This window comes from Diceros bicornis, chromosome 1 (assembly GCF_020826845.1).
Source record: "Diceros bicornis minor isolate mBicDic1 chromosome 1, mDicBic1.mat.cur, whole genome shotgun sequence".
Lineage (NCBI taxonomy): Eukaryota > Metazoa > Chordata > Mammalia > Perissodactyla > Rhinocerotidae > Diceros > Diceros bicornis.
Window position 1 is genome coordinate 70,927,036 of NC_080740.1, and position 19,028 is coordinate 70,946,063.

Sequence of the window (19,028 nt, forward strand, 5' to 3'; positions counted from 1 at the left end):
TAGTTTCTTGTGTATCCTTAATGTGTGTGTATAAAATTTTTAAGAAATACAATGGAATTTACACTCTGCATACTGCTTTGTGTCTTTTTTTTTTTTTTTTACTTAATAAATATCTTGGTATAGTTGGGTATGGTTAAACTAGTTTATTGAAAAAAATGTTTACTGAGTCCCTACTCTGTTAGCCACCAGGATTGGAGAATCAGTGTTGCATGCACTGGAGTGACACGAACAAAGAGGATAGACATGGTCCCTGCCTTCATGGAGCTTATATTGTAATGAGAGAGACAGTCACACAGCAAAAATAAAAATAAAATAGAATAACTGCATATTGTCATGAATGCTAATAAGAAAAGACACTGAATAGAGAATAGTGATGAGCAGGAGTGCAGGAGACCAACTCCTTTTAATCAGGGAAGACTCTCTGGGGAGGTGACATTTAAATTAAGACTTGAAGGATGGAGCCAGCATGGGAGGAGCAGGCGGAACAGCCTTGCAGGCAGAGGGAACTGTAAATGCAAAGACCTCAAGGTAGGAAGGAGCTTGGCTTATTTGAGGAACTTAAGGAAGAATAACAAACAGAGCGGAGGCATGGGGGGCAGGGCGAAGAGACCACAGGGGCACTGTCAGAAGGCACTGGGAAGCTGGTGAGAGGCTCTGAAGAGGGTATGGCGTGGTCTGGTTTGTGTAGATGTCACCTATGGAAGAGTGGCTTAGGGACCAGTTCAGAAGAAAAGGCATCTCATCTTTCAGGCAAAAGATGGTGGCGGCCTGGGCTGGGCTGCCTACCATAGGAAATGAAGCAAAGGGGAGAGAGAGTAAATATGTATCAGAAGTAGACGAAAGTGCCTCCACTATGGGTTGACTTAGAGTGAGGGGAGAGGAAGGGAGACTTAAGGGTGGGACAGGTTGCAGTTTATGGATTTGGGTGTCAGAGAAGGTTATAACTTGAACATGTTGGTCTGTGATGCCTCTGGAGCATTCCAAGCAAAGAGCTGAATGATGCTATCTGGAGCTCAGAGGAGAGGTCTCAGCCAGAACTATAAAGCTGGGGGGTTATCGACCTATAATTTTAAATATCTGGGGATAGGTTTGGGTATGGAAAAGAATGTTATAGTTACTGATTCAAGCTGCCCATTTTAAAACCTAGCTTTTCTTAAAGGCTTTAAGTTCAACTTACAAATCTTATTCCATTATAAATCTAGTAATTTTTCATATAAAGATAGGGACCATCACTTTCACTTGTTCTTTGATTACTGTTGAATTAATTCTTAAGTTCAATAGATTCAATCCTCCTTAAAGATTTAACAGACTTACAGCCTTAATTAATCAAATTTCCTTAGACAGTTCAGACTACAGTTACAAATTTAATATGCCTTATTTTTTTTCAAACACTTTAAATGCCCAACAAGGCAGACTTATAAATCTAAAACGCAAGATCTTTCTAAGCACTTAAGCAATTGTTGTAAATTAATTATCTAAACTTATAAATGTAGCAAATCAGATTCTCTTGGCCATTTCAAGAATCTTAAATCCTACACAGAGCAGAACAAGGATCACAGAAGCTTCTCTCCTGTATTCATTTATTTCTTCATTATCTGAATATTTATTTATATTTCCTCTCTGGAGTTACAGATTTACTCCCCCAGCAAAGGGATCAGAATTTTTTCCAGATATTGCTATTTAGAGCCAATCTACATAATAACATGGGGAAAGCTTATGATAAAGCATTCCTTGAAAAAAGACTATAAAATTGTGCATAAAAGATAGTTAAAGGCATGACCCCCAACCAAAAAAAATTACATAGAGGTTGGGGGTATCAATCTGGGTCCAATTAGGAAAGAGAAACCACACACTAATTTGAATAGGGAAAGATTTATTAATTATAATAGGGTACTGTAGTAACGAGGTATTGCCTAGTAAGAAGCAGAGAACTCCGAAGAATACAGGCATAGCAGATATAAGGAGCAGCCAGTCCCCCTAGGGCTGAGATAGAGCACCCAAGGAAAAGGCCCTCACCACCTCCCCTACCAGAAGAGTGGTGCCTGGGGAAGCTGGTGCTAAAGAAGCTGTGTGTACTGTAGTAGCCTGGTGCTGGATGCAAACACTGTTTTGAAAAAGTATCTAAGTGCAAAATATATGTGGGAAATACAGAAGTCTTATCCATACCAATCAGCTTTGGAACCAACATTATACACTGCCTTGTACAGATACCCAGCTGTTTTCTTTGTATATGTCTGAGCTCTCCTGTTAGAAGATATTCTCTCTCTCTTTTTTTTTTTTTTTGTGAGGAAGATCAGCCCTGAGCTAACATCCATGCTAATCCTCCTCTTTTTGCTGAGGAAGACCAGCTCTGAGCTAACATCTATTGCCAATCCTGCTCCTTCCCCCCCTCCCAAAGCCCCAGTAGATAGTTGTATGTCATAGTTGCACATCCTTCTAGCTGCTGTATGTGGGACACGGCCTCAGCATGGCTGGAGAAGCAGTGCATCTGTGCGCGCCCGGGGTTCCAAACCCCAGCCGCCAGTAGTGGAGTGTGAGCACTTAACCGCTAAGCCACCGGGCCGGCCCTGAAGAAGATATTCTCTTTTAGGGCTGAGTTCTGTTTCATCCTCCTCTTGTAGCCAACCCTGAAATGAGTGTATGCAATATGCTCAATAATTTACTTTGAATATATGAACTCTGAAGGAGGAATCCTATTAAACTGTGCCTTTTTTCCATTAATTTTTTACTCTATTTTTTCCTACTGTAAAAGCAATAAATGTTTATTGGGGGGAAATGCAAAGATAGAACAAAAGGAGAAAAATATCAACAATATTTCCACCACCCAGAAATAATTGCTATTAACACTTTCGTGTATTTCTTATGCACGAAGTTTTTTTTTTTAACATAGATGTACACACATTATATCCCACATGCAACTTTATAGCCTGCATTTTTAACATAAATAAAGCATTTCTCTAGCTCATCATCAACTCCTTGTTGAAGAGTCAATGCTGAATTATTGTATACAGAAATTTATAGAAAATTGATGTTGAAACTACCTTAAATGTTGAAAACATCATAAGTGACTACAAAATATCTCATTCTGAAGATGTCAAGTAGTTTACTTAACCACTTCCCTTGTAAAAATTTTAGGTTCTTTTTTTATTTTTCCCATTATAAATAATCCCATAATGAACATTGTTGTGTTTAAATTGACTCTGCCAGGTCAATATCCTAAAATGGCTGTCCCACCTGTGAAATTACTAGGCTAGAGGGTACAAATACATTTAAGGCCACTGAGGAAAATTTAAGATCACAGGGCATCTGCTTGTAAACATAGAAACTGGTGGCTTTCCCTTTTTCCACAGGACACAAACCAGAAGCCTCTTCAATGCCACCTAGTACTACCAAGATAGGTACACGTGCTCACCTAACACTCCCCATCCCCTCCACGCCGTTCTCCCCTAGAAAAATGCTACCCAGCCCTAAATGATTACATCACGTCATGACACTAGGCTAGTCCCTTCGGATCTTTAGCCCTCATTTGTCCCCAAGCTGCCCAGGGGAGAGGTGGCCTGACTAGGGGTGCTACACTAGAGTATTTCCCTATGGTCTTTCTGGATATGTGTCACGCCCTGGACGCCGAACCCCGAGCTATGGGGCTTGGCAGGGCGCGGTCACCTAGCGAGTAGTACCGGAGGCTTAAAGCAATGGAAGCTACAGTTTACAGATCTCCAGGGAGGGCCCAAGACTCAGCAAGCCCTTCCTCATGCCAAGATTGACCCTGGGTCCTCCACCCCCAGCCTTTTCTCCATTTCCTCCGCAGCCTCCCTCTTCCCCGCGGTTCCCCTAGTCCACCCTCCAAACCTTATCGTGACTTCCGATTCCTCCCGGCGGAGGGGTCACCCAAGCCCCTGGAGAGTCTCCTTCCCCTCCCCTTCTTCTTCCGCGCGGACCAAACCATCCCCAGTCCCCACAGTCTGGGGTCTCCGCCACCCTCAAGCATCCTACTACCTTGCAAGACCGGCCATGAGACCCCCATCATCTCCCCTGCACGTCTTTCCTCGTATCAGTACGGGATTGTCCCTCTGTCTTTCCCACCATGACTGGCTTTCTGTCCTGTATCACCCACCCTACCTCCCCCACCAGTCTGCGGGTCCTCTGGCCCTGGCCCTCCCGTTTTACCCAGTCTGTCCCTCTCATGACAGTACCTCTATTCCCTTTAGGTTCCCCCTCATATGCTCCTCCCCACGTCTGTTCCTCTACGCCCCCGCCCACGTCTGTACTTCTGTCCGCCCCTGAATGTGGTCCTCTGTTCCCGGAGTCTGCCCCTCTGTCCACTCAGGCCCCTGCTCACCGCCCCTCCTTGGGCCGGGAGAGTCTGCGGCCCGCTCCCCTCCCTCACCCACGGAACTCTTCCCTGTTCCACTTTCTCTACTTTGAACCCATCCCAGCAGAGTCCAGGAAGTAGCCAGGCGCCGGGGACTGGCGGCTGTCGCGCCCAATGGGGCGCGCCAGCGGCGGCGGCGGCCCCGCCCAGAGAGCAAACGCTACCAATGGGCGCGCGGAGGCGGGACTTCCGCTGTCCCGCGGAGGGCGGGGGGAGCGAACTGTTGTGGTGCGGAGCGTTGGGCGGGCGGCGGCCGGGCGGCCCAGGGGCTGCCGCGGGACTCGGGGCGCAGCCGAGCGGCTGCAGGGGTGGGACGGGCCGGACGCGCCGCGGGGCCCGGGGGCCGCGGGTTCGAGGCCGGGTCCCGCGCGGGGAGGCCGTGCCACCCCGGGGGATCTGCCCGGCGGCGAGTTTGCCCAGCAGCCGAAAGAAGGCGGGAGCCGGCGGGGGCCCTCGAAACCTCCTGGCAACCCGGGCGCGGAGTCCCCGGGGAGCGGCTGCTTCCTGGGACGCCCTCCCTGACGCCCCCGCCGAAGGGTAGCGGTTCTGGGCCCCCGGCCGAAGGCGCCTCCGGGTGACCCCCGGCGGGGCCCTGCGAGCCGCAAGAGCCGACCCCGGGGCCTCGAGCGGGGAGGCAGGGGCTTTCCGGAGACGCGGGGCCCGGGGCCGAAGGAGCCGGAGCGCGGCGGAGCGGAGCCGGGCCTCCCGGGCGCGGGGCAGGGCAGCGCTTCGGCTGGAGACGGACTCGGGGACCCTCAGGTGCGGGGGCCTCAGCGACCTGCCCCCGGGGGCGCGCGGCCGCGGAGTGGCCTACAGGGGACCCTCCCCCAGAGGGGCCGGCCCGGGGCGGGGAGATGAACGGCTTTAGCACGGAGGAGGACAGCCGCGAAGGGCCCCCCGCCGCCCCCGCCGCCGCCCCGGGCTACGGCCAGAGCTGCTGCCTCATCGAGGACGGCGAGCGTTGCGTCCGGCCCGCGGGCAACGCCTCCTTCAGCAAGCGAGTCCAGAAGAGCATCTCGCAGAAGAAACTCAAGCTGGACATCGACAAGAGCGTGAGTCCGCCCCCGCGCCCCGCAGCTCTCGGGCCGCCGCCTCCGGCTGCCGGCCGGACTCCGGGGCCCTCCCCGCCCTGGGCCTCGCCGCCCTTTATCTGCAAACTGGGGAGTGGGACTCGGGATTGCAAAGGCCGCTTCAGCGCTGACAGGCGCTGGCTGGGATTCTGCCCAAATCCGGGAGGCTGGGGGCGGGGGCCTCCGCGGACCCTGCCTGCCTGGGAAGACTTGACAAGTTTTTAGCTTGTCTCATTGGTTTAGATACTGGAGCAGGGAGAGGTGGGTTAATTTTGTTGACCCACGAAGCAGCAAGTACTGGGGAGGGGGTGATGAAGGGACCCGGCTCTTCTCCAACTTCTCCCTCCTTCTCGGAGCTCTGTTATTCCTTCAGAAAAGGAAAGGTGGCAGTTACTTCCTTGTCTGCCGCGGCCTCAGCTTCTGCAGAGGGTCACCGAGCTCGCTGCTTCGCATGCGGCTGTGAGGAAATGGGATTTTCAAGGATGTGGCAGAAATAAGGCCAAGACCTGGTCTTGGGAGGTGGCTCTTACAAGTCGAAACGACTAGAAGGAAGAAAATCAATTTTCTTAGGGGTAACTTCTTTAGAAATGCGGAGGGGGGGAGGGGGGATTTCAATTTGAATAGAATTGCCCCGTGTTTTGTGCCTAATTATAGGAAAACTTTTCCTGTGTGATTTCACCTCTTCTAATTAACAATTCTAAATATGTGCCTATTGTCACCCAATTAAGAACTTTGTGGTTTGACATATGTTGCTGCAAGCCTTAAGTGGCTGCCTCCTGATTAGGAACTGGAAATGAGTTAAGGGGGTATTTAATATTCAGGTAGACCAGCTGGGAGCTTAGGCGGTTAACATCTATTCTCTTTTAGGACCAAAATGTCTCCACTGTTGGGAGAAATCAGAGATTGCTTGTTAAACCGAAAGGACGCCCACTTTTCCACTTCTGATTTTACAGTTGAAACTGAGGCCCAGAGATAGGAAGTGACGTGCCAAAATCACACAGCACTTAAGAGGCTGGTTAATTTCTTAAACGCATTGTCTGATTTAGTTCCAAACCCCATGAATAAGCCTTGATTAAGTCTTTCCTAAGTGAAAAATCTTCCCTGCCCTTTCTTCCAGGCTCTTTCCTCCCACCCCCAATTGTTTTTAAAGTTAACAATTATAATACATTTGCAACTCTTGAATGGAAAGATGCTATTTTAAGATGGTTGGGGGTGAATTAGTGGCTTTCTTACCACAAATCTCTATCAATGAATGAATGAATGAAAGGAATTCATCTGAGAGCAAACTGGCTAGATAGACACTAAGGTGGTGCAGATTAGGAAACACGTTGAAGTGAAAGGCTTAATTCTGACAGCAGTGAATTCATCCTCTTGGAAACACTGCCTACCTTCTATGTAGGTTGTTGGGAGCCTTTGCTTGAACAGCTTATAGTAATAATAATTTCCAGTCCTTACAAAAAAGAAGTTTCCAGTTCTTTTAATCCCTCAGATGCAGTCAAATCTGAACAATTGTGCTGCTGCAACTGGGGCTCTATTTACCACTGGAAAACCTGTGCTGAGCCATGTTGATGGTTTCACACACACTGTCTAGAAGAGAGGCAGCCTTAGCCTGGCACTGGAGTTCCCGAAAGGCAGTGCTTCTGAAGGAGCAGGGTTTGAGGTGGACTCGCTCACAGTTTGTTTCAAGGTGGTGTTGTAGAGTCCTTATTTCTGAAATGGATTTGTTTCATTCTCACAGGCTCGGGCAGGAATTCAATTCTAAGTAACTGCTGTGTTACAAGAATTTTTAGCTGTTGCAGAAAGTGGGAAAAAAAACACTAGAGCTACCACCCTCCTCCTCCACCCCCACCACAGCCACTGAGCTCTGAAATTTCTGAAAACCAGTATATACTTGAAAATGGTTAAGGAGAAATAATGACTATCTTGTAAAAGGGTCTAGCAGAGAACCTTTGTAAATAATGGCAGCAAAAGTCCAACTTAGGCAGGTTAACTCATTTCATGTAGACGTTGGCAGTGTTCTATGATTTATTAAGATATAGCATGCTTTCAAACATTTCTCCAATTGACATATTTCTGCTTTTTTCTGGAGAAAAGTGGAAGTTGAGAATAGTATAAGGAAAATGTTGAGGAAGGAAAGGACGTATGCCAGGGTCAGAAGGCCTGGGTGACCTTGGCCAGGTCATGCCCCGACTCTGGGTGGCTTCAGTTTATCCTTCTAGAAAATGAGATTGAGGCCAGTGGGGTCACACTGGTGATTGCTTAGTTCTTTTCCATCTAGGATTCCATTATTCTAGTGTCCCAACCTGAAATCTCCCAGCCACAGCTTTAGGAAGTCACGTCTTCTGCCTGTTCTCCTACCAAGTCTGTCACTCTGTGAAATTGAGGAGCTGCTTCATCTCTCAGAGTCCGTGTGTGGCACGAGCTAACATGAGGGCCAGCTTCCTCTCGGGGGCGTGGAGTGTGCTGTGACTGTGCTCTCTTCCCTGATAAAAGATATAGTCTGCACATCAACCAGGCGGGATTCTTGGGCACAGTCACTCATGCTGTCTCTGAAAGTCCTTTGACAGAATTAAATCTGGCAGAGCTATTCCAATTTGTAGCCATGTGCAAATGGTGGCTTTTACTGGCTGAAGCTGCTTTCAGATGCAAGGGGACTGCCTGTGTTGATGCAACAGGATTTATTGAACACCTGCTGTCTGCAAGACACCATCACAATATAAACTTGAAACTACTCATGATTCACTGGTGCAACCACATGAAAGTGATCATTTATATGAATAAAAAGCAGTTTTCATTATTTTCTCCATGAAAAGGCCTGAATTAATTGATGCTGCCGTCCTATCAGCTTACTTTTATCTTTAAGAATTTAAGGAATAAACTCAAATTCAGAAGTCTTTCGAGAGCCTTTTGGAACATCTATTTCAGTGTCAACAACCCCAAGTCATTCACACAGGCATTCAGTTTCTGTGAGGTTTTTGAATGGTTCCTCCAGCCAACCCTGGTACTTAGATTCTTAAATAAAAACATGTTCTTCACATCTTAGCTGCTGTTGCCGCCTTTACTTACAATTATGCCTCCAGCCTGTGTTAGAAAATCAGCAGTAGTATCCAGCTTCTTTTATGTGGTTCTACCTTGTGAGAATTTCTACATCTCTTTCTGCTTCTCTTTGTGGATTAGATGTGTGGTAATGCAAGAATTATCAACTGATACACAGTAATACAGTTTTCCAGAGTTGTCATCCTACAATAGTAGCTATTGTCAGTGTAAAAATAGGATGTCCCGTCTTCCCTTATGACAGTCCCTTCTTTCCTGCTGTCCTCCCCGGGGCATTGTATTCCAGCCCATTGTAAATTCATAGCTCCTATAGGTCTGAAAATGTCACCTCACTCCCTACTTCAAAAACCTTGGGGGACTTTGTCTTGTCTGAAGGAAAGTCTGAGCTCTTCTCAGTGCCCCCATCCCCGAATTTCTCATTATGCTCCTACAGGGTGGTCACGTCCGCCTACTTGACAGTGTCTACCCTGGGCCGCCTCACCCACACCTTCTGTCATCCTCATTTGAAACTCTAAGCCTTGGCTCTTCTTCCCATCTGGGATGCTTCCTGTCTACCTACAAATCCTCCCTCTAGTCAGGGACCTCCACCCTGACTGCCTCAGCCGCAGGGATCTGTCCCTTTGCTAAATCTGTACCATTTATTGTCTTGACCGTTCGGTGGGGACTTGGTTTATAATACACAGCCCAGTGTGATGTTAGCGTTCTCTCTGTGGGTTTCTTGTTCTGCCACTCAGTAGTAAACCTCTGGAGATTATGGTCTGCATCTTGTTCTCTCTCTCTCTCTAATGCCTTGCAAAGGAGAGAAGCCCCATAATTGGATAGATATCTGTTGCTGTTTGCGGGGAATTGGCAAATCTGACTTTAATTTGCTTCCCATCAGGTAAGGCACCTGTATATCTGCGATTTCCACAAAAATTTCATCCAGAGTGTACGAAATAAAAGGAAGAGGAAGACGAGTGACGATGGTGGAGATTCTCCTGAGCACGACGCTGACATTCCTGAGGTAAAGGTCACAAATCCAGCTTGAGAAAGCTGGAAGAATGGATTCTAATCTGATCCTTACCTCTGGCCTGATCTGCTTTTTGTACTAAGAAGTCATTTTAGTCCCCTTTGTTCTGCTGTGGTTTATTTGAAAAGCAAATTGTAGAATCACAGTAATATCGAATCTGAGAGCTGAAAGCTTAGAAATCAGCTGGTCTGACTGCCCCATCGTTTTACAGACAGGCACAGAGACTTGAGGTCACATGTATAGCGCGGGGCTCTGGTCCAGAGCCCTTTCCAGTAGGCCATGCTGTCTTTCTTCAAGAAGCCCCCGACAAATGCTTAAATACAACCACAATGTCAAGTTTTTAAAACTTTGTTTTTGCCTTTAAAGTTGGAGACAGTGTGTATGGATTGGGGAAAGTCACTTCCCTTCCATTTTCTGGTCTGCAGAAATGAAGGTGTAAGTCGTCCGCTCATATCAGCTCTGATTTTCTATCGCTCTCTGGTTCCTGGTCCAGGCTTGTTCCCCAGGATCCATTTCAAAGTCAGTTTCACTGGACCAGGGTTTCTCAACCTTGGCACTGTTGACATTTGGGGCCAGATAATTGTTTTGTTGTGGGGGCTGTCCTGTGCACTGTAGGATGTTTAGCAGCATCCCTGGATTCTACCCACTAGTTGCCTGTCATACCACCCCTTGAGTCATAACAATCAAAAAATGTCTCCAGACATTGCTAGATGCCCCTCTGAGGGGCAATCTCGTCCCCTGTTGAGACCCATTGCACTAGACGATGAGACCTAAACTTCTCAAACCAGAAGCCTGCCTTTCCTTCAGGGTGCCAGTGTCTATTAAGCAAGGCTCCAGGAAGGAATATTGGATTTTCTATCTAAATTGTTTTCACTTAAGACTCAGCAAAAGAAGAACCGTTTATAATGTACATTGAATATTTGACGCATGAATATTTCATAAGGCAACCGCCTGTTAGCACTCAGAGTGAAGATGACTGTGTAGGAATAGAAAGAGTAGGCGGGCCTTTGTCTGCCGACATGAGGGAACCTTTGAAAATACGGCCCTTTCCCTCTGCCCCTCCCTGTGTCCCCTTTTCTAGCATTGGTTTACAATATCTTTCTGTTGCCTTTAGCATTATTATTATTATTTTATAAAGAAATGGATGTATTCATTTTCTAAATGCTTTTCACAAAAAAAAAAGGTTTGAGGAATGTTTTGAAAAGAATGAAGGACTTTGGTCCCTCATATTGATCATTCATTTTGTTTTTAAGTGCTCTCCACCTGCCTGAAGCAAGAACATCTCTTTTAGAGGCAGGTAAAGGCAGCCCGACTTTCTGGGCCTTCAATATTTCATGACTGTGCAGCTTTCCTCTCTTCCTGTGTTAGAAAAAAGGGGGGGTCCTTTCCCCTCTGTTATCCAGTCATCTGCAGAGACCCTGACCCTAACCTGCTGATGTGTACATTCACTACAGTAGCTTTTGAGCTTGCTCTAGAGGGTCGTTAAGGATTCTAATACCTGAAGGCTGAGCCTAGGAAAGAACTATGTGAGAATAACAGTCCTTCCCGCTGTCATTCTTCATGCCCCTCTGTCTGGTCTGCTGCCAGGCTTTGGCCTGTCTTTCTCCAGGATGTCTGTCTGGTTTTACCTTTGCTCTCCATGTTTTGTGTCCCCTCTAGCATCACCACCCCTCCAAAGCTCAACTCCATCATCTCATTTCTGGATCGCTGCGACAGCATATCCCTCTGCCCCCTATCAGTCTTACCTACAAACCACCACTAGATCCATCTTCCTGGAACATCACCCTCCACCACCTATGATAGCTCCCTCTGCTTTTCAAGACATGCTGCCTTCCAATCTCACCCTTTAAACCCATCACGATTGCCTGTGACCCCCTAGCCCATCTGTTCATCTCCTGGCTTTTTCTGTGTTCATGGTCGTCTCTCCTATTCCCTACTCCAGCTCTGTTCCTCACTGCCCTTCTAAACCCTGCCTCTCCTGAGCTTAAGCCTCACCACTCCATCAGCCTTCTGGGACCACCCATCCCCAGCCAGAACTCTTTCCACTGTGATTTTTGTCCTCCCAGCCAGTTATTAGTACTCAGTGGACCATTTCTAAGACTTCTTTGTAGTCCTCTCATCCCCACCCCTACCTAGTGTAGTGCTAGGCACATAGTGGGCTCTTGGTGAGTCGTGGTTGGTCAGGTGATGGATAATGTGTTTCTCCTCTTCTCTCTAGGTTGATCTGTTCCAGCTGCAGGTGAACACTCTACGACGTTATAAACGACACTACAAATTGCAGACCAGACCAGGCTTCAATAAGGCCCAGTTAGCAGAAGTAGGTGGACAAAACTGTGCTCTAAAAAGAGAGAGCCAGCATTGTGCTTCTGATGGTGACCTTGATTCTGTCTTCTACTGTGTGTGTCTTTCGATCATAATCCCCTCCATAACTCCAGAAGCAACTTCCTATTCCCTCTTTTGCACAGTTCAGAATCCCACAGCTTTAGACCTGGAAAGGCCTTATTTCTGTAAAAGAAACCACAGCACAGAGAGAGGAAAGGCCTTGCTTAAAATCGCACTGCAAGTTGGTAGCAGAATTGAGCCTGGAATCTCAGGACTCCTGATTCTAAGTCCTGAGTGTTCTTTTGTTTGTTTAAATCTTGTTTTGCAAGATTCTTTATAGATAGGTTCCTTTCTGCGCATCACGTGTCTCAGATTAATCATACCAGAACCTTCCTTCATGTTCTGTAGAAGCTGTTTTTCTTTCTTTCTTCTTTTCCTTGATTTCTTCTACTCTGATGTTGGTAATGGAAGTATATATTAAGACGAATGGAGCCCACGAAAGTTTTCTCCTGCCCTGAGTTCTAACACACTCGGGGCGGGGGGGGGCCGGAAAATGCTCTATTGGCCATTATTCTAACATACTGACAGCCTGGCTTAATACTTCTGTCCTGTTGGCATTTGTGTGGGTACCCCTCATCCTTCTTTTCTTCCTGTGTTTTTCTGCCTATTGTAGAAAATTTGGAAAATGGAGAAAAGGAAAATACAGTCCTATCATCCGGAGCTGACCACTCTGTAATTCTAGTTCTCTGACTCTCTCATCTGTCCCGGCCGCCTCAGTTCATTCAGAGATTTCCTTAAAGGCTCACAGCCCCATTGGTTTTTGGTCTTCCTTTAGAGGTTTCTTGCTGATCCATCATTTTTTCTTAAACCTCTCCTTTACCAGCATCTGGATAAAACATAGGAGCACACAAGCCTTTCCTACTTAAGTTAACATCACCCATTGGCCAGTATTCACCCCTGGGGGAAGGGATAGGATGAGGTGGGGCGAGAGGAGACCTGCATTCTCAGGACCTGTAAAATAAAGCAAAGCATCAGGAATATATAGTAGTAGATGACTTTTTCTTCAATCTGATGTGTCAGTTATGTACTATTTAGATGAATTCTTGGGTCAGACACTCACATCTGTTCAATTGGCTGTTCATTTGACACAATTTTAAAATGACACTTTTCTGCCTAGTTCTGGTGCCTGAGAGGTTATGGTAGCAACTGGCCAATCAGAGCAGTCCCAATCTCTTCTTCCATGGGGCTGACCTGGAGATTGTGCCATGATGGACAGTTGGCTGCCACTGAACTAGAACTGCACGTTGAGAGTGTTTTGGGTTAAAGTGCCACTTTTGGAAGCCTGGGAACCAAGTCACCTAAACCCCTGGGAAGAAGGGCATTCTGAGTCTGCAGCACTACAGGAAGTTCTATAGTACTGATCAGAATCCCCTCCATAGCTCTGGAAGGAACTTCCTAGTCCCTCTTTTGCACAATTTAGAATTTGTGGCCCTGATTTGTGTGTGCTTTAATGGCCTCTGGTTTATTGTCCCCCCATGTAGACTGTCAGCCGACACTTCAGGAACATACCTGTGAATGAAAAAGAGACCCTGGCCTACTTTATCTACATGGTGAAGAGTAACAAGAGTAGACTGGACCAGAAGGCAGAGGGCGGCAAGCAGCTGGAGTGAGGGTGAAGCATATCTTCAAGGAACGAAGTATAATGCTTAGTGCACAGGTGATATCTGCTCCATTTAAGCCCAGAAAGACTGTTAAATTTATTGTAAATAAAAAAGTTTGAATGATGAATACTGTAAATCTTTTTGGTCAGGAGGATTATATTCTCATGATTCAGCATGTGTATACAAAGACTTTCTTTTAAGGCAACTACTGGACAAAAAAAACAAGATCATAAAAAGAATTAAAGAAAACTATGTATTGCAGCATTCAACAAAGCATTAAGTCTAGAATTGAACTGGAAATGTGGCATAAAAAATATTTTGGTAGTCACCTTGTTGTACCACACTGCCACGTAGGGGAATAGCCCTGGACTAGCAGCGAGGTGCTGTTGACGGTGGAGGTGCATGAGCAGACCAAAGTCTGCTGGGGGCGTAGTTGCCCCGCTTTGTTGCAAGCCTTGTCATTTATCAGCACATCAGTTTGACACTGGTCTCCCTCACTGGCTCTGTGCCTTGTACACAGGAGGTACTCAATCAGTGTTGTTGGCTAATTGAGCTGTCACTGCCAGTGCCAGCCTTGTAACATCTGCTTCACACCTCTAGTTAATGAGACCTCTGCCCTTTGTGTTGCTCACCACTTAACTTCTAGAGTGTGGAGGAAATCCTGATGCACCAACAGGAGGTTTCAAGTCAAATGAGGACTTCAGGGCAGTCGCATTTGCCAAGCTATATTTGTGGAGGTTCCAGAAACACTAATGCAGAGACCCTCATGAGAGATGTGGCCCTTTGCACACCCCTCTGTACTTCACTCTTTGGGGTGAAATTATGTATCATGACTTCAGCCATTCTCCTGGGCCATAAATGCTTTGAAACATGGAGATGTTTAGTGGTTTGGGGCTCATGTTTTCAGAAGTACTAATCCTTAGTTCACACCACCCAAGAAAGCTGCCAAGGACCATGTGATTCCTGCTCAGAAGTCCAGCTCTGGGATAGAAAGTCTGTCTGACCTTGATCCCCTGGGCTCTTGGGGGTCAGCAGCAAATCATGGGTTTGAGCAACAAAGGTCAGTGCCATCTGATGTTCATTTTGTGAGCAATTTGCCTCCCTTTTAGGGGGAAAGATTACTAAAATGATTTTTTTAAGTATTAATAATTACCTGTTTTTTTATGTTCAAAAACTCAGATTCCTCTATCTAATTATATCAGAGCCAGAGTATCCTTTGAAAACAAAGCTTTATGTCCAAAAGTATGCTTTTGCAAAATTTTCTAATCAGTGTTGGGGTGCAGAGGGTGTGGATAGAGGGTGGGAGAAAAAGAAGAAAAGGACTTGGATTCCAATTTCTAACCATCTTGACATATTCTGTGGTCAAAAGTATCATTTTCTTGCTCAGTTTTAATTCTGAGTTCTTACTTAAGCCTTAAATAATAAAAGGAGCAGTGGACAGCCTGGCCTGGCAGGGAGTTTTAATGTCTCATAGATGGCTTAATCTGAGCGTCAGCACAGAGAAGTTAGAACAAACGTCCCCACTGAGCAGTGTGGTGGAGTGTCCGAAGGTCTCGGTTCTGTGGAGCAGAGTACCATGGTTTCTGTGCACTGGGGACACGGCCACCACTCTCACTAACGCAGTGTGTTCCATTGCTGCAGAGCTTTCGCCAGTGTTCAAAATGCATGTCTAGCAGATTGCAGCCTTTTTAAATATATATAAATGAATGTACATAGAACATACTCTAGACTATGAGGAGATCGTATTTTCGTACACCTGGCTGTGGACAGCATGGCAAGGTGCTCTCTGAGTGTTCTTAGTCATTCAGATTCAATGTGTATTTAGAGATTGTCTCACTACTTCTAGCTGAGGGATGTTGATGTGTAGACATCAAGAAGCCTCAAAGGTATGCGACTTATATAGATTTTTTTCCTGAGAGACGGAGTTAGAAAGGCTTTGAAGGAGTCAAACACCAAGCCTCCTTTGTCAGGAGGAGGGTTTTCTCATTGGGGTGGAGTTTGGGGGCAGATGGGGCCTATAGGTTAAGGCATATTGGTAACCTGCTCTCTAGAAATGTCCATATCTTATTGAGAAAAAACGTGTATCTTGCTATGTTTAAACCAAAATTGTGGATGTGTAGGTCATGTCACTGTTTCTTTAATGGCAAATCTGTTTTCCCAGTTGCGAGACAGCAGTACATTGCTATACAAGAAGATGTGGTGTTAGGATCCATCTGTTCAAGTGTGTCTAAGAATGCTCTTGTTCCAAAGTGAAGCCTGGGGCAACTTGCCACCTTCAGCCAGATGCTGAGCGCAGGTGAGTCCCAGGCCATCTTTCCTCTAAAGAGAGGTACTTTGGGAAATCGGAGGTTGTGGGTATCTTTTCAGCCTTTGAAAACATGTCAGGTGAGAAAAGACAAAGCTGTCTGAACTTATGTTTTTCTCGTGTGCAGAAATCTGTTCTTTCATCAACCACTAAACCACTTGCCTTAGCCTCTTCTGCAGTTTCCCATGGCTTGACCTGTGGGCAGGAGACCTGCCTGTTGGAAATGGCCAGGCCCTCCAAAGCGACTGGCTCTGGCTTCAGGGAGCAGTGGGGTTTGGGGAAAGCAGTGTTCATCCTGGCCGCCTGCATTTTCATATCACCTGTCAAGGACTCTTGCGCTTCTCTCCACCCGCAACGTTGCAACATTGCCTTCTCTCCTCTTGGTGCTCCTGGGTAAAACTGGAGTTCGCAGTCCAGAACTGGCATTGTCTTCTTGAAGAGTACGGTTCCTGCCTCAGTCCCGGCCTGGTATGGGTCTTGCATACGCCCTGAAGGTTGTCACATGGAAACGTCAGTATCCTGCCATTCATGTTGCTTTGTTTTAAGGTTTTTCAAAAACAAGTGGACAAACTTTATTTCAACGAACAAACTCTTAGGTTGGCAACAGCATGTGAGAAAGATCATAGCTGAATCCCATGCAAGATTGAAACCAAAGGATTCAAGACCGGTGTTGTAAAATGAAGAGGAATTTCTCTTATGTATTACAGCCACCAGGTTGCTAGATGTTCCTGTCGTAGCTAAGTATTCACTGCTAGCCTTCCAGAGAACGGATAGTAGTAACTGTTTGCAGCTGGAATGTTGCATCGAACCTTGGCGTTTCAGCTGTTTATTTTGTGGGAACTTTTTTGTTAATATCCTGAAGGACAGCTGCCTGGTTGGAGAAGGGAGAAAGCAGGAGAGGGAACTTACTCTGGGGACCAGAGTTATGTGCTGTGTGGAAATCATCTGAAGGCTCTGTCATTACAATGACAAGATCTAAAAGCTGGGAAAGGGTCTTAAGTCATCCAGTCCAGTCTCCCCATAGGTGCTGACTTTCTGCCTACAACTGTCCCACCAAGGGATTGAGCAGTCTGGGCTTAAACACCTCTGAGGACAGAGAACTCACTACCTCCTGGGGAAGCCTGTTCTAGCTTTGTAAACCTCTGGCTTTTCTGTGTTCTCTGTAATTTCCATCTTAGTCTCTGCCCAGTGGGGCCCACCTGGAACAAGTTGTTCATCTTGGCCAAGGACCTCATTGCTGGCACTGTCCCAGGGCAAAGCGTTTGTCTTCTGGAAAGGAGCAGGCAGCAGATAGTCCTGACTGTCCTCCCCCTGAGTATTGGTCCATTTAGGTCCTTGTTGGAGAATGTCGAGGGAACCCCATCAGCCCAGTTATACTCGCTTGTTCGTGCTGAAGCTGATGGGGAGGGAGTTGGGGGGGGGGGCATGCTGTCAGCCTGCTGAAAAGTACCGTAAGACAGATGAGGCCTTAGTTCTGTGCTTGCCCCACAAAAACTGATGCTCACATCACTTAGGAAAATTTTAGCTAGAAAATTTAAAATATTATCATTGCTCTGTGTGGAGTTTAAAGGTTCCATGGCTGCTGAGGGCTTGCACCTTAAGATTCCTGCAATATTTCATACATTGTTTTTATTGGGAAAATCTTAGCCATTTGGGGGCGTGGGTCGGGGGGACCACATGTCTCAGTGTCAGAGAAGTGCCATATTTTCAAGCTGGAAAGTTCTTTAAGGTTGCTGTTGCCCAGTCATTCATTTTTAGAGATGGGGAAACTAACATTAAAAGACTTGCCGGAGTCACCTGGCATCTGGAGAGTAAGTAACCTCTCATCCTCCTGGCCTGTCCAGCGCTCTCCTCATTTGCCAACTTGCAGCGAGACTTTACTCCGGTCTGAAGTAAGCTGCCCTCAGATTCTTGAGACCTTGCAACTGAGCAGAGGTTTCCAAGGCCAACCTGCAGAACTCAAGGTTGTGTGAAATGATTAGGAAAGCAGTCAGTTGAGTTTTGCAAAACAAATGGGAGGGGAGAAAAGAACTAGCCTATAATTTAAGACCAAGGTTCAAAAGTCCTAGCAGGAGATGTAGTATTGTCTTAGAATCTAAATTCTCACGAAATGGGCTTGTTCTGTGATCTGTTGGTCAGACTTCTGCCTTTCAGGTTGTCCTTTGAGGCTCTGTAATTCAGTTGGCCCTGACTTGGACAGACACAGCTCTGTGGCCTTGCAATTTGCAGCCTCCCGGTCCCTGTTACTGAGCTGGGCAGTTGAACTGAAGGACAGGTGAGCTCAGATCATGCCCTGGGAAGCATGGGGCTTTAGGGGTGCCTTTTTATTCCTTTTATTTTATTACAGACTGTTTCCAAGTGTATGGTTCGGAAGGGTAAAGTTGATCTGACATTTTCAGGTGGAATCCAGCCCGGGGCAAGGTGGGACCTTTTCTTAAGGTAGGAATGTCTACAATCAGTTATTTCATCTAGCTTGCATCTTAAAACACAAACCCTTCAGTTGCTTTCACTTAACACATCTTTGCCAATGACAGAAGGTTGTACAGGATCCCTGTTTTACACATCTGTTATCCGCTACACCCATCAGAGTGATTTGGGGTGTGGGTTTGTTTGTTTTCCATTTTGTAACTGCCTTATTGAAAAGCAAGTGCCCTTCCATTCCAGGCCTCCTCATATTGTACTTGTTTCCTGCCAAATTTGGGGGATCATTTGTATTTTAATTTTGTAATCTATGGCTCTGTACTGTTGAAAGGCTCTCGATTCTGTGGAGTCTCCTTAGTATGTGTGTGACTTTTCATGTTGCGGTATCACACAGATAGAACGGCCCGACTTTGCTCTTAATAAACGATCTGAATGAGTAATGAGAGACACACTGTTGTTCTCTTTGAGTCCACGTGGAATTCAGACACTTTCACATCTGCATTTGGCCCCTGGCTGTGTAGTACAGTTCAGTGACTGGTGACAGCAGTCTTTCCTCCTGGCTCCAAGAACTCGCTCCTGCACTCCCCCTTCCAATGCCAGTGCACACAGAGAGTTCAGATCACAGAAGCGTGATTCTGCTCTCCCACTCACTCATGTGGAAAGAGATGTCTGACCGCCTGAGTCGATCCTGAATGCTGCGTAGCACACCAGATACCCTGGGCAAATAGCTTCATTCTGGGCCTCCAGCTATCCGTCTATAAAATGAGAGTCCCAAATAAACTGGGTGGAGGGTTACAAATTGAAATGCCTGTAG

At 46.5% G+C, this 19,028-nt stretch overlaps 1 protein-coding gene across 2 annotated transcripts; it reads left to right on the forward strand.

Moving 5' to 3' along the window:
* Positions 1 to 4,712: 4,712 nt before the first annotated feature.
* SAP30L (SAP30 like) lies at positions 4,713 to 18,663 on the forward strand. Of its 2 annotated transcripts, XR_009220694.1 has the most exons (5): positions 4,713 to 5,424; positions 9,377 to 9,499; positions 11,724 to 11,822; positions 13,369 to 15,784; positions 15,921 to 18,663. XR_009220694.1 is itself a non-coding variant. In XM_058544587.1 (4 exons), exons 1-4 carry the CDS (start codon positions 5,227 to 5,229, stop codon positions 13,495 to 13,497), a joined length of 549 nt encoding a protein of 182 aa, XP_058400570.1. In that variant the 5' UTR covers positions 4,713 to 5,226; the 3' UTR covers positions 13,498 to 18,663. The 2 variants fall into 2 exon arrangements, 1 of the variants encoding a protein (XP_058400570.1); XM_058544587.1 differs by having other exon boundaries at positions 13,369 to 18,663.
* The last annotated feature ends 365 nt before the right edge of the window (positions 18,664 to 19,028 follow it).

Excerpts from the sequence above, each read along its gene's own strand:
- SAP30L (XM_058544587.1), top strand. The coding sequence starts at position 5,227 with ATGAACGGCTTTAGCACGGAGGAGGACAGCCGCGAAGGGCCCCCCGCC. Across the intron at positions 5,425-9,376 it reads AGCTGGACATCGACAAGAGC|GTAAGGCACCTGTATATCTG; the intron begins GTGAGTCCGCCC and ends GCTTCCCATCAG. Across the intron at positions 9,500-11,723 it reads ACGACGCTGACATTCCTGAG|GTTGATCTGTTCCAGCTGCA; the intron begins GTAAAGGTCACA and ends TCTTCTCTCTAG.